The following is a 15,158-nucleotide window of genomic DNA, read 5'->3' as shown; positions in this document are numbered from 1 at the left end:
TGTAAAAACCTTCATGTTTTTGGACAGTGGGAGAAAACTCAGAGGAAACCCATATGGACACAGGAAGAACAAAAGCTGTAAAAAACAAAAAAACAGCCTTGCTATGCACTTGTTTACTGTGTGCATCCTTTAGGACGTGAAGCATTTTTAAGACTGTAGTAAACGTCCAGAAAAAAACTGCAAGAGCCTGTGGCAAGACTTTTAGTGCCTCCTTGGGTGGCATCACAAGTGCAGTTTTCGCCCTCAAAAGTCCCACTGCGATTTATATCACCACAAAATTGAGCTCAGGCCAAACTTAATTAGCCATACACTAGCGTTATACCACTAATTTATGCAAATTCTCCTTGTTACAGCACAGAAATAGAGCCCATAATCTCACACCAACATTTTTTTTAGGTTATTTGCATTAAACCAGGGGTGTCACATCTCATCCGGGAAAGGGCCGGTGTGGCTTTCATTCCAAGCAAGCAGAAGTCACATCTGATTCCACCTGTTTAATTATTCTTAAATAGACGCTCAATAGACTAGCTGGTGTGGCTTGTGCTTGGTTGGAATAAAAGCCTGCACCCACACTGGATCTTCCTGGATAAGATTTGACAGCCCTGCATTAAACCCACACTTTCCAGAGTAGCCTGTCAGTCCTAGTCCTTTAATAATATTCACCATAAGACTGTAAATGACTCACTTTTTAAGAATGATTGTTAGATTATCTCAAATTCGAACAGGTTTTCAAGCTTTTCAACGTGTATATGCTTCACTACTATGTATATATGATATTGTTTTGTGTGTATGTGCGTGTGTGTGTGTGTGTGTGTGTTTGTGTGTGTGTGGGCACATGTGTCTTGTCAGTCTGAATGTGACTTGAGAGCACTATGAGATGCCAGACTCAAGGTAAACCGAGAAAAGATGAGCAGTGACAGCCGTTGTCACAGCCATTGTGTGTGTGTGTGTGCGAGTGTGACAGGTTTTGGGTTTCAGGTTGATTTATACGGCAGAGCCAGAGGAAAAGAGGACACAAGGGAGAAACAGAGGGCAGTAGGTTTGATAAAAGATCCTTCAAAGAACACCTGGCATAAAGAAATAGGAAAGTCTGTGTGTGTGTGTATTTGTGTGTGTGTGTGTGTGTGTGTTTCACCGCATGAATCTTTACCTAAAGACGGTTTCAGCTCACAAAAGGTCTTTTCCTTTATCATTTACTATTAGATATTCTCTGTGATATTTCAGTCTTGAGGTTTAGATTGCTCTGATTTCAGGGAACCCAATTTTCGAAAATCAAGGTACAGGAGTATAAAATATATTATTTTGTGTTCTGAGGTGAGAATGTTAAGTTGCCCCTCTAGTACCCCTTCTTAGTCATGGCCATGACTTAAACTTCTCCAAATTCTTTCCGACTGTCTGATTGTAGTTATGCACATGAATGCTCCGTTTCTCACATCTAACCACACAGTACTCTCCCTCAGCTGTGTGTGTGTGTGTGTGTGTGTAGGGGGTCTGTTTAGCAGTCTGTCTAAGAGTAAGGAAGCTGGAGGGTGCTGACTCAACAGCCTGACTGTCCTCAGTCTGACCTCTGAACTACGATCTTCTGAGAAGCTCTGAGTCGAACGTGCACATTGTAGAAGCCGTGTGTCTGCATTTGTTCTGTACATTTTTAGTCAAACTGCGGTCTCGGTGATGAGGATTCCAGTTTTGGTGTGTGTGTGCGTGTGTGTGTGTGTGTAAAGTTTTGAATGTTGAGTGCATGAGCGGCGGGGACATATAGCAAGGAGGAAAAGCAATTAGCCTTTTTTTCCTCTCTTACATTAATTTTTGTGTCTTGGAGGATATGACAAAAATATTATTACATCACTAAAGATATTTGTACAGTAAATGCTGTGCATGGTGACATATGTTTGCAAACAAACCGCTGCATGTATTTGGACTGTGGGAGGAAACCATAAAACCCAGAGGAAACCCACCAAGCACAGGTAGAACATGTAAACTCCATGCAGACTGACCTGAGGCAGGAATCAAACTCACAACCTGGAGGTCTAAGGCAACAGTATAATTATCACAACATTTATATTATTTTATCATCCAGCCCCCTATTGTCTCTATTTCTTTTTTTTTCTTGTCTCTGCTATTGTCCTTATTCTGTAGATGTATAACACACACACACACACACACACACACAGAGCATTTTCACCGCCACTCTACCATTCATTTAATAATAATAATAATAATAATGATTATGTTGCAGTCATTATAATTGCTATATCAGACCTTTAAGATAAAAAGAAAGCTGAAATGTAAATATATAAAGAGGAAGTTAAAAGCTACCACAGCATCACAACCTCACACTTGTGTCTCCTGTTGTCCCCCCGGGATCACACACTTTCCCTCATGCCCACCCACACTCAATTAATTCTTATCTAAAGTCTTCCAAACACATCTTAATTAAGGAATGTTCTCCAGAGCGTTCGCTTAAATATTTAATGAAGTTGTATCTGTGACACATGACAGATTTGGCCACAGTGGACAAGCAGGAAGTGACTGCAAAAACTGATATAAAAACAGAATGTGTATGTTATTTATTCGAGTTCCAAGTTTGGCAAATAGCTCTTGTATGAAGTGAATTAAACCAATAAAACACTGGAGATTTAGTAGTACCTGTTTGTATAGATGTTATACAGTAGAAGCAGGGTGTGTAGTAAAATTGTAGAATGAAGATACAGCACAGTTGTTTCCAATGGTAATATTTACTTAATTTATTCTGTTTCGTAATACAAGGGGCTTTCATGTCAAACCTGGGACTTTTTGCACTGATTGTGCAGAATAACAGAGCACAGTTATAACAGTAAAAACTCCCTTTATTTCTCTATATAATCCCCTGCTACACTGATGCACTCATCCCAGTGTTTCACTAGTGCTTGGACACCATCAAGGTAGAAAGTTTTCTCAAAACGTCTGAGCCATTATTGGACTTCCTGTTTTACATCTGAAACGCTGACCTCCCAGGAACTCCTTTAATGGACCAAACTGGCTTGGAGCGAGGTCAGGACTGCACAGGGGATATGACCATAACTCCCAGTCGAGGTCCTGTAATGTGCAAATGGTGTTGGTAAATGATTGTGTGTTCAGTTCCCACAGACAAAAGCATCTCTTGGCAAGTTGCCGACTTGTTAGTTATCCTTTTTTTTTTAAACATCAGGCATTTACACTCACTGAATGTTCACCGGGAATGAATGCAGTGGGCTCTGAGCCACCACGGCCGGGATCATCATTCACAGATGTACAGCCTTCTTTAAAATGTTCACAACGTTCACGTTTTACTGCGACTAAGAGTCTCATCACCGTACTGTTCTTGAAGTTTTCTGTAAATGTCAGTCGGTTTTATACCATCATTCATTGGAAAGTCCTGGTTTGATGTAAACACCCCTTGTACATAAATGGTTAACTTTTTTGGATTAATATGGAAAACATTACCCAAATATATTTAGGAAAGTGTATCGTATTTAACCATCCATGTGTGTGTGTGTGTGTGTGTGTGTGTATTTTTGGGTGGAGTTCCCTTGACCTATATTTTGCCAATGGGAAATCTGTAATCTTCAGAAATGACTTCAACAAGAAATCACAGAGCACACACACACACACACACACACACACACACACACACACACACTTCTTTCCCCCGTTTTTTTTCTTCGCACTATGGCCCACTGAATTTTGGTCTCTGAATTTTCCTGTGGCAAGTTTAGGGTGTGTTCTTGTGTGGGGGTGTGTGTGCAGGGGTGTCCATTATTGTTGGCTTTTTAAAACTTCATAATGGAAGTAATCAGTTCTTGTGTGTATGTGTGTGAGGGATAAATAGCGAAGAACTAATTCCCCTGTATACCATAATCCGTTGTTGATGAATGGTTGGAGATAATGTGTTATTACAGCCTGGGAGGAAACAGGCTGTGACCCATGTGCAGGGTGAGGGTATGTTTTAACCACGTCATTGTGTAATCACATAGATAGAGTATATTCTAGGCTTGGGTGGATGATATACCGGAAATTGTGTAATTACTGTTTTTTTGAAAATACCGTTAACAGTAGACCGTGTCCTAAAAAAACTACTTCTTAAACTTCTGGATAAGCAGAAATGTTTAATGTTAGCGCAGGGTTTATGTCACTGAATTATTTCAGTACTATAAGGTATTGGAAAATGCCTTGGAAAATGTGCTCTACTCGTTCACTGGAACGACTGCAGTGGGCTCCAAGCCACCTTGGCGGGGATCATCATTCACGGATGTACAGTCTTCTTTGACACGTTTGCACCATTCAAATGTTTTACTGCGACTAAGAGTCTCATCACCGTGCTGCGCTTAAAGTCTCCTGCAAATGTCATTCAAATTTACGCCTTCATTTATCACCAGGCCCAGTATGACATGATCACCCTTCGTGTTTATTGAAAAATGACACTTTCTCCTAAAGATAAGACAGAAAGAATCTTATTACTAAGAAAAACCATACAGCAATTGCGAAAAACTTTCCTTAGGTGAAATAAAGATAAAGATATAGTTTACACAGTGGTGACTCTTTCCATAAATGCTAAAAAAAAAAAAAATTCCAATATGGCATGTCTGAAAGCATTAATATTATGAATTTAAAAAACTTCCATCAGCATCACAAATTCAACAGCGCCAAGCTTTTTATTCTACAGAAGTACCAAGGGGATGTACATAGGCGAGGAATATGAAACTTGGCGCACATGGGTCATGCTGTAAAACATGCAGATGTCAGGAGTAACTCACACCCAGGAGAGCAGAATCAGTTGACCCTGTACTCAGTAGGGATCCATGAAGGATGACCTTCCTCTTTCCCCAGTCAGTCAGAGTGATGCTAACAAACAGTGGACATCTGTTAGCTCAATATTTATCACGATTCTCATATGTGCTTCCACGAGAAGTGGTTAAAAAGTAAAAATGCGGCAGTGTAGTCCTCTGTATCTCGGAGGAGGCTTGTATTTGCTTTACTGCGATCGAGAACTACGGTGTGATGAGGGAGACATAGCTTAAGGTTAAGATTAAGGAGGAAATTATAACAAAATTGGAAGGATGTATTAATTAGACAACAATTTGAAAATGTTTTGCAAAAGGGGAAGAAGGAAATCCCCATTACTTGAGTTTTATACCTGGCAGCATTGTTTCAGGGTTGGGTATTAAAATGAGCAAAGTTTATTGTAGTACTTCTCTTTTAGATCTTTAGTTCAGCAGTGTGCACACTCTTTGCCACAGTCCTTGTAATGTTTCACACTGTTGTTAAAAATGTCATTTTATATGTACACTGAGTTGTGTGTTTATTAGACACACACATTTAACACCAAATAAACTGGAAACTCTATATTTGCAGATTTCATTTGGCAAGTGACTTTGAATGAATAAATATGAGAATAAATATAGACCTCTAACTGTCACCATGAGCTGTTTCATTTGCACAAGCAAATTATAGCAAATAAGCTCACTCTGTACCAAATATCCCCAAAATACGTCTTTCTTTCCTGGCGTTTCAATAGTGCAGGGAAATTTGAAATGGTTTAAAGTATAATATGTCGCAACTGTTTTAGTTACATTCAGGGACGGGGGAACGTTGGTTAAAATCCCTATACAATAAATAAATAAATCATCATCGTCGTCATCATCTTATCGTCTATACTGCTTTGTCCTGTGTACAGGGTCTCTCACACGCTTATTCACACACTACAAGCAATTTGGGAACTAGTAGCCTAATCTGCATGTCTTTGGAGTGTGGGAGAAAACTGGAGTACCCAGAGGAAACTCACCAAGCACGGGAAGAACATGCAAACATCATGCAAACAGGGACCCTGGAGGTGCAAGGCGACAGTGCTAACCACTAAGACACCCTGCTGTCTAAATAGATAAATAAAAAGTAATGTTCAGTAAAAGGCTGATGATGAAACTCTGAAATTGTATTTTAATAAATTGCAAAGTAATGGCTTATCAATATTTTCTTTCATCACATTAGAGTTTTCCATTTACAATTACAAATGCATAGCATAGTAAGTCTGTATTATTTATGCACCAGTGAACAAATGAAGAAAGCAAATTAAATTTTAAAAGCCATTTAAAATTTCCTCCCCACTGTGTCGTGATTTTGGTTTTAGCCAAGAACATTCTTTTTGGTGGAATAATGGTGTCTCATACTGCTGAGTTGCTTTCTCAGGTGGAACAGCCGCACACTGAACTTTACAGAGAGACATACACACACACACACACACACACACAAACACACACACACACAGCCTTGATCTTTTGTGTACCCTTTATTGTTTCTAGCCTTAATGAGCTGTAAACTGTTCTGTGTGTAATGGCTGTAGAAACCCATTTCTCTTCTCTCTCACATTTTCCCTCTTTCCTCTCCATAATTATTAGGTTTTGTTCATTTTGTTCATTCTTTCCTCTTCTTTTATCATTAACCTTCTCTCTAGTTTGTCCTTCCCGGCATTTAATATGCCCAGATTCAGCAAATGGTTTGGTATAAAAAGCGAGACGCAGTATCTATTCTCGCTACAGGGATGTGCACGTGTGCTAATATTATGTGATAACCATCTCACTCGGTTGTGTGCTGTTATTGGAAAACAACCAAGGATGGAGTAGTGTGATGTGGTCTATGCAAAGTGGTCTATGCGCAGTTATAGCCTTGAAGTTGATTTGTTTTCTATAGCAGCCTGCCCTGAAATTTCATAAAAAGATTTTTTTATTATAATTTTTTTCATTTCTTTTAATTTAAAGAATGGCACTACATATTTTGTAATCAATTTATAGTTACATTTAAGTTGGTACCTTTTATTGCTTACATTATTACTTTTATAAACAATCGGTTTATCACAGGTAGAAGTAGAGAGATAATGAAAGGTTGTTCGCACATGATGTCACGTCTGCTGCATTGCACGATGCACAAACTGCACCTGGAGGTGAGGAAGTGATTTTCTGTACACATGAAGCAGTATGACTACCTCTCAAGCTGCATACGTTCAAACAAAGAATCCACAAGAAGCTTTCATCAAGCATGACAGGGAGTTGATCAAAAGGTGGAGGAACTTAAGAAACTGACCAAAAACCACCATTATGTACACAAAAGACAGGCCTTTAGCCTGATTAACATCTCAACCCGCTGATCACAGCACAGTATGAAGTAAAAGGCGGGAATAAGCATCATGTTGCGCACAATACGGTGCAGTGCACGTAAGGACAAGTTCATTACTCATATCTACTGCCTTGATAACAGGCACATTTTTTAGTTCTGTTGTAAAAAACGCTCTTTTTGATAACAGACGTATCAAATCCAACATATTTGGTAATCTGTTCTTTATAAGAACATTCTCTGAGAATATCATCTGAACTAGTGCAATAAGGCCTTGATGAACTGTAACCATCTGCATTTATCATGTATCAGTGCGACACAAAGAGAGTATTCACAGGATATCTTTTTTTTCTTTAGTGGACATTAGCTCTGTTATGCAATGATTGCTTTTGTCAGTGGACCGAATTGCAAACCCATTAAGCCCAGTTACATCATGGCTTGTTAAAATGCTTCAATTATTTATGATGTCTGAATCTGATATACCGATACGCACACAACTCCATTTCCAAAGGTGTAGGGGGTTAGTAAGTGAATCTGAAAGGGAATTTCAAACACTTCTGTTTTCTGCTAGAATAGAGAACTGTAGGGGAAAATAGAGAATAACACTAGGAAGCTTATGGTATGGTATTGTTTCTTAAATATCAACTTTATAACTTAATTTTTAGCATTGAAAGACTGAAATGTCATAAATTATTAAAGCATATTCACAGGAGACTTACACTAAAGTAGATCGGTGTGTGAGAGTACAGAATTGACTGGTTTATTAGGTTTTGTTTTTCATTTTGTAATTTTAGAAAGTAAAGTTGGTATATAAAAGTTGTACAGTCATTTCCTGTATATAAGCCTAACAAAGCAACAGGTGGCTGTTTTTGTATTTTTTATATTTGCTATGTGTGTGAGCTAAAAGTGACAAAACATCAGTAAAACAAGACACATTTATCAATTGTGCGTACATTAGGTGTGATGTTATAAACCAGTAAAACCAAACTATTAACTTGGTTTCTCGGAATCTTATAATTTGTGTAATCTGACATTTTTTCCATTTCCCTTTTACAAATGTCTCCAAACTATTAGTTTCTACTTTCAGGCCGCAACAATGAAAGTAAAACATACATTATACCTGTGTTGTTGTTATTGATCGTATCCTGTTATCAAGTGTGTAGAGATTAGGGATGGGAGTCACCAGTCACCAACCGATACAATACCACGATACATGCTGCGCTTGGTTTTAATATTACATCTTTTTTAGATTTTGTTACAATTTTAAGACTTAGAACCATTAAAACCATGCGCAGCAGTTATAAAGGATGCAGACTATTTTCAAATATAAGACTTTAACATTTAACTTAAAATTAATTTAAAGAAAAAGCTACATTTCTTTGACATACATACCGATGTGTTACTGAGTGGCATGTCTCTATCATCTACCATAATTTTTATTTCTAAACAAATAGTTATACTACACAGGATGCTAGTGTGAGTATAGTTTAAAGTGTACCATCTGTAGAATTATAAAGAAACAGTGACATTTTACCGCGTCAAATCCCTCCAAAGTCTTGGATGAGTGGGTCTGAAACTAATTCAGTGGTTACTGAGATAAAGCCCAATCTGAGGCTTTTTAACATGTGCAACTTTAATAATAATAAAAATAATCATAATCATAATTCTGCATGAGAAATAACGCATGAAAAAGCGTTTCTGTTGCACTACTCAGAACCTACTACTCAGGTACAGTTATGTCCAGCGTGATCGGTCATGGCAGATCAAGCTGAAAAACAGACAATTCTGGTCACTGGCTGATCGACTGGTGCATCATGTAAAAAAAATTTCTAAAGTGATGGTGATTTGCAAAGTTACGGTGAAAACGAAACACAACAATCCCAGATGTGTTTGTAAATTACCTAAAAATCCCAGCATGCCTAAAATGACTTGGTAGTTACTCTTAGCATTGATTGCTAACACAAAATGTATATACAAAACGTATATATACAGTATCGTCACTAAAACCAAAAGTTTATTGTGGTTTTTTCTTCCTACTGTATATATATATATATATATATATATATATATATATATATATATATATATATATATACAGCATGAAGAAAAAAAACACAATGGACTTTTGGTTTTAGTGACGATTTCATCTGTAAATCCTGAATAGTAGAGAGCATTCTTTGTAGCAATTTCAGGGGGGGAATAAATCTCGAGAATCAAGACCTTCACTCCAAACTGAAAACTGAATTCATTTCTGTCTAGTATGTTAGTTGGTGCAATGTTATACTTGGTTATTCAATATGTATCCATTACAGTTAATTATAGAAAACCGAAGCTCTGCTTGTTTAAACCTCTGCAGCAAAAAAAAAGAATCATTTTTAAATGTCACGGATGTATAAAGACTACTACACTATTCATTCACAAAGTTTCTGAGAAATAAATGGCTTACGGGAAAACCCTTTAATTGAAGAGATACAATGATTGTTCATTGTTCATTTTGCTATTAAAGTAATATGGCTTTGGCACACTCTAAGAACAATTCAAAATCCTAGCAGTCTTCAGTTTTCTGAATAAGGGCTAGTGTATCCAGCCAGTGTCAACTTTATTAGAAACACTTGTACACCCGAAATGTATAATTACCACCAAATCATCCAGCATTAGAAATGTGATCTTAGTTACTTTGACGATGTTATACTTGTTGGTGGCAGTTTGGCTGGTTTGAGCGTTTTGGAACTGGTGATATGATGGGAATTTCACATACTGTACAGTGGCCTGTAGAGTTTGCATAGAATGGTGCAGAAAAAGTGCAGTGGTTTTGTGGGTAGAAATGCATTATTCATGGAAAATTCATTGGAAATGTCAGAGGAAAAATGGCCAAACTGGTTGGAAGGGTACAGTAACTCAAATAACTAACTCTGTGCAACCATGGTGAGAAGAAAAGACATCTCAGAACTGACAAAACATTAAGACCAAAACAGGAGGGCTGAAGAAAAAAACAGGTAACATCCCTCAAAATATCTAGTGGTCCAGTTTCGGTGGATCTGGCTGATTAGTTTATTGAAAGAGTGAGCATGTGTTCAAATGCTTCTAATAAAGTGACTGGTTGAGTTGATGTAAACTCAAATAGACATAAAATACAGTAAAAATCATGCAACATTCTCAGAGCAGCAGGCAGACAATATATATATATATATATATATATATATATATAACCATATTGCATAATAACTTCCTGGAAAAGCAGCTTTACTCTCTTAAAACCCTGGTCCCCAAAACTGCTACTGTCAACAATACAGACTTGTTAAATGACTTTGGAACAGTGCATTTTTCATCAAGACATTTCAATGACTTTGCTTACTTTTCAATAAATGATTCATTCATTTTAAAAAATCAGTAATGTTCCCATTTTAAGCAATGGTTACTGGTTCCTGAGAAACGGACGCAGTTCCTACGTATTACATCAAATGAATATGGCTTCACAGGTTTCAGTGATTCAGTTTTACAAACTCAATCATTGTAGGCTTTGCATAAAACGCATAAGGGATGACCCTGGTACATAAAGATAGCATGAAAGCAGAAGGGAAATCTTAGATTTGTTTTTCTCTATCTGAAATATTCATGGCACATATATTTCATATATGCTTTGACATAAAGGACTTCCCACTTTTTTGCACGCTTTAGCTAATAATGCATGAGGTCTGTGATGCCAAGTGTCGGGAGACAAAACAAAATGGATTTTTAGTTTTTTTTGACAAACCACATAAATTCTCAACTCGGAATTGGTCAGTTCAATAACAGGTTTATAGTAATAGTATCTTTTTTTTTAATTTATTAATGTATTTATTGGTAAAAGTCAGCATTATGTTACAAAAGACGAGGAAGTCTTCATGATGAAGGGCTTTGCACATTGTGGTTTCTTGATTACATGACAAGCTGCTTATTCTTATTTACTTCTTATTCGTCTTATTCACTTCGTTAAAGAGTTAAATAAGGTAAGCTGGTGACGGAATGAGTGATAAGATATCCCTTTATTCGTCCCACAGAGGGGGAAAATTCCTTATAGGAACTAATAAAGATAATAGGAACTTACTTGTGTTGTGGAGGTTCCAGAACATTAAACATGACATTGATTCATTATTTTTCTTACATAATGTATACACAAGTTTTATTGCTCAAATTCATTAAAATATATTTAGGTCTACACAATTACTGGCACACTTTGGAGAAATCCATGATAATCGAGATTTAGCAGAGACCTAAGGCAAGAAAAATGAAATGAAAAATCAAACATGAACAAAAATGAAGAGTTTTATAGCAAAATGGGGCTTTTTAGTATTTTTTCAGTATTTACAAAAGTAATAGTAACGAGAAAACATGACACATTTTTCTTGGACTTAAAGCTTAAGTCTTTTTTTATTTTATTTTTTATGAAACTAAAACCAAAACTATTATTGATTATAAATTATATATTTACACAGCCATAAACACAACTGCAGGCTCATTTGTCTGTGGCAGGTGAAGTTATAGCCTTTTACAAAATCGTCCACAATGAAAAATTGGCCTTTGTGCTTTTAACACCATTTTAACTCACTTAAAACAATGCATGAAATATTTTTTCATAGCTTGTAATACTTCTTGGTTCTTTTAAAAAAGAAAAGCGGCTTTTTCTCCCTCAAAATTACCTAACACTGGAGATGTCTCATTTTACAGTAAAATAGCTTGCTATCAGTTAGTGTCAATAGAGATGTTCTGCTCTGTTGTAATTTGTGTTAAATCTTTGCATTATGCTTGATGTGTTATTTGCTCCTGTGCATGTGGAAATTTACAAGATATGAGGGAGTCTGCCAAAAAAAAAAGTTTAATAACCCCTCCTGAGGATTTTGGTCTGAGGCACATGCACTTTGTTTAAACTATAAACATGTAGGTGTTTACTGTCTTTTCGACACATTTTAGCTTTCTGGTTTCACCTCTGGTCTGTGTCTGATTTACTGGCTAACTGTCTGTCTCTGTCTTTGTTTGTTTTTCAGTAATGAGACGAAACCCATTTGCAGCAGAGGGTTGCTGTAGGAAAGGCTCGAGAAATGCACTGCAGGAGCTTTACAACCCCACAAAGGTACCTCTGCAACAGGCTATAAATACCAGCCTGTCTGATACATATCTGATTTCACACTGGCTTTATCAAATAATTTATATTTATATGCAGTGTGCATATATATATATATATACAGTCATGTGAAAAAATTAGGACACCCTTTGAAAGCATGTGGTTTTTTGTAACATTTTTAATAAATGGTTATTTCATCTCCGTTTCAACAATACAGAGAGATTAAAGTAATCCAACTAAACAAAGAAAACTGAAGAAAAGTCTTTTCAAGATCTTCTGTAAATGTCATTCTACAAAAATGCCTATTCTAACTGAGGAAAAAGATAGGACACCCTTGCCCCTAATAGCGAGTGTTACCTCCTTTGGCTGAAATAACTGCAGTGAGACGGTTCTTGTAGCCATCTACCAGTCTTCGACATCGGTCTGAGGAAATTTTACCCCACTCCTCAATGCAGAACTTTTTCAGCTGTGAGATGTTTGAGGGGTTTCTTGCGCGTACAGCCCTTTTCAAGTCACCCCACAGCATCTCAATGGGATTCAAATCTGGACTTTGACTTGGCCATTCCAGGACTCTCCATTTCTTCTTTTTCAGCCAATCTTTGGTTGATTTACTAGTATGTTTTGGGTCATTGTCATGTTGCATGGTCCAGTTCCGCTTCAGCTTTAATTTTCTAACTGATGGTCTCACATGTTCTTCAAGCACCTTCTGATACACAGTAGAATTCATCGTGGATTCTATGATGGTGAGCTGACCAGGTCCTGCTGCAGCAAAGCAGCCCCAAACCATGACACTTCCACCTCCATGCTTCACAGTTGGTATGAGGTTCTTTTCTTGGAATGCTGTGTTTGGTTTACGCCAAACATGTCCTCTGCTGTTGTGTCCAAATAATTCAATTTTGGACTCATCTGTCCAAAGAACATTATTCCAGAAGTCCTGGTCTTTGTCAACTTTATCTCTGGCAAATGTCAGTCTGGCCTCGATGTTTCTCTTGGAAAGCAAAGGTTTCCTCCTTGCACACCTCCCATGCAAGTTAAACTTGTACAGTCTCTTTCTGATTGTAGAGGCATGTACTTCTACATCAACAGTAGTCAGAGCCTGCTGTAGTTCTCGAGATGACACTTTAGGGTTTTTGGAGACCTCTTTTAGCATCTTGCGGTCTGCTCTTGGGGTGAACTTGCTGGGGCGACCAGTCCTGGCCATGTTGGCAGTTGTTTTGAAAGCCCTCCACTTGTAGACTATCTTCCGGACAGTGGAATGGCTGATTTCAAAATCTTTTGAGATCTTTTTAAATCCCTTCCCAGACTCATAGGCTGCTACAATCTTTTTTCTGAAGTCCTCTGACAGCTCTTTTGTTCTCACCATGGTGCTCACTCTCACTTCAACAGTCAGGAGCACACCAAACTAAATGTCTGAGGTTTAAATAGGGCAAGCCTCATTCAACATGCAGAGTAACGATCTACTAATTATGTGCACCTGGTGTGATATACCTGTGTGAGATCTGAGCCAATTTAAGTGGGAATACATGTGAGGGTGTCCTATCTTTTTCCTCAGTTAGAATAGGCATTTTTGTAGAATGACATTTACAGAAGATCTTGAAAAGACTTTTCTTCAGTTTTCTTTGTTTAGTTGGATTACTTTAATCTCTCTGTATTGTTGAAACGGAGATGAAATAACCATTTATTAAAAATGTTACAAAAAACCACATGCTTTCAAAGGGTGTCCTAATTTTTTCACATGACTGTATATATATATATATATATATATATATACATACACTACCGTTCAAAGGTTTGGGGTCACTTTCTAACTCCATGATCGTTTCTGACTTTTTTTTTCTACATTAATTTCTAACATTGTAATGGAATGCTGAAGGCGTCCAAAAATGCATTAATCTCCTTTGAACAGTTAATGGTGAGATGTGTTTGCTACTTATGCAAATACCAAATGTAAAGACTTAATTTTAATGCTGTTTAGTGCTGTTAATTGGTCATTTTTCAGGCTGATAACTCTAAATGAACTTCTCGTCTGAGGCAGAGGTAGGTTTTGGTCTCGTCCTCCTGGGATGGCCTTCATGAGAGCCAGTTTCATTATGGTGCTTGACGGATTTTGCAAATGCACTTGACAATATTGTTCCTGCATGAACTATTACAGAAAGGCTGACCTCTGTGTCTTAAAATAACAACTAACTGTTGTTTTTGTCGTTGATACGTAATTACCTAATTCCATATGTGGTATTTTAGAGTTTTGAAATCCCCAGTATTGTTATAGAATGTAGAAATTTGCAAGTGACCCCAAACTTTTGAACGATAGTGTATATATATACAAAACACATTTGATGAAATATGGTGGTGTCTGGATATGATTTTTTTTTTGAAACAGCAAAAACAATTTTGTTTCTTGAGTTTTAATTTTGACTTAATTACATTTAACATTATACAGTTCACATTATCAATACACATTTATTGGTTGGTATAGTCAAACAATAAAGATTCTCATGTCCATTTTTTGACATTTTATCAAAAGAAATATTATTTCCCAAAGCTAAAAAAAATGGCACAGTTAAATATTTTTTACTGATTCCATATTGCACTTTAATTCCTTTACTTTATATATATACTCAGCAAAAGAAGAAACCTCCTCTGACTTTCAACTGTTTTTACTTTCAGTAAACTTAATGTGTAAATATTTGTATGAACACTAAAAGAGTCAACACCATAAGACATAAACTAAAAATGTTTCACAATGTGTCCCTGAATGAAGGGAGGCTCAAAATCAAAAGTACCAGTCAGTATCTGGTGTGGCCACCAGCTGCTTGAAGTACTGCAGTGCATCTCCTCCTCATGGACTGCCTATTGCGGACAGTCTGAGCACTGATGGAGGGATTGTGTGTTCCTGGTGTGACTCGGGCAGTTGTTGTGGCCATCCTGTACCTGT

At 37.1% G+C, this 15,158-nt stretch overlaps 1 protein-coding gene across 2 annotated transcripts in view; it reads left to right on the top strand.

The window, feature by feature from the left end:
- Positions 1 to 15,158, top strand: part of chst11 (carbohydrate (chondroitin 4) sulfotransferase 11) — a 63,969-nt gene that overhangs the window by 28,585 nt on the left and 20,226 nt on the right. For both annotated transcript variants that reach the window (XM_053508597.1, XM_053508596.1), the window contains exon 2: positions 12,147 to 12,232. In XM_053508597.1, coding sequence (XP_053364572.1) covers positions 12,147 to 12,232 — 86 coding nt within the window. The remainder of the gene's footprint in view (positions 1 to 12,146; positions 12,233 to 15,158) is intronic.

The sequence above is a fragment of the Clarias gariepinus genome, chromosome 12, assembly GCF_024256425.1.
Source record: "Clarias gariepinus isolate MV-2021 ecotype Netherlands chromosome 12, CGAR_prim_01v2, whole genome shotgun sequence".
NCBI classification, from domain to species: Eukaryota; Metazoa; Chordata; class Actinopteri; order Siluriformes; family Clariidae; genus Clarias; species Clarias gariepinus.
The sequence above is the reverse complement of the archived record's forward strand: the minus strand, read 5'-3'. Positions and strand labels throughout refer to the sequence as shown.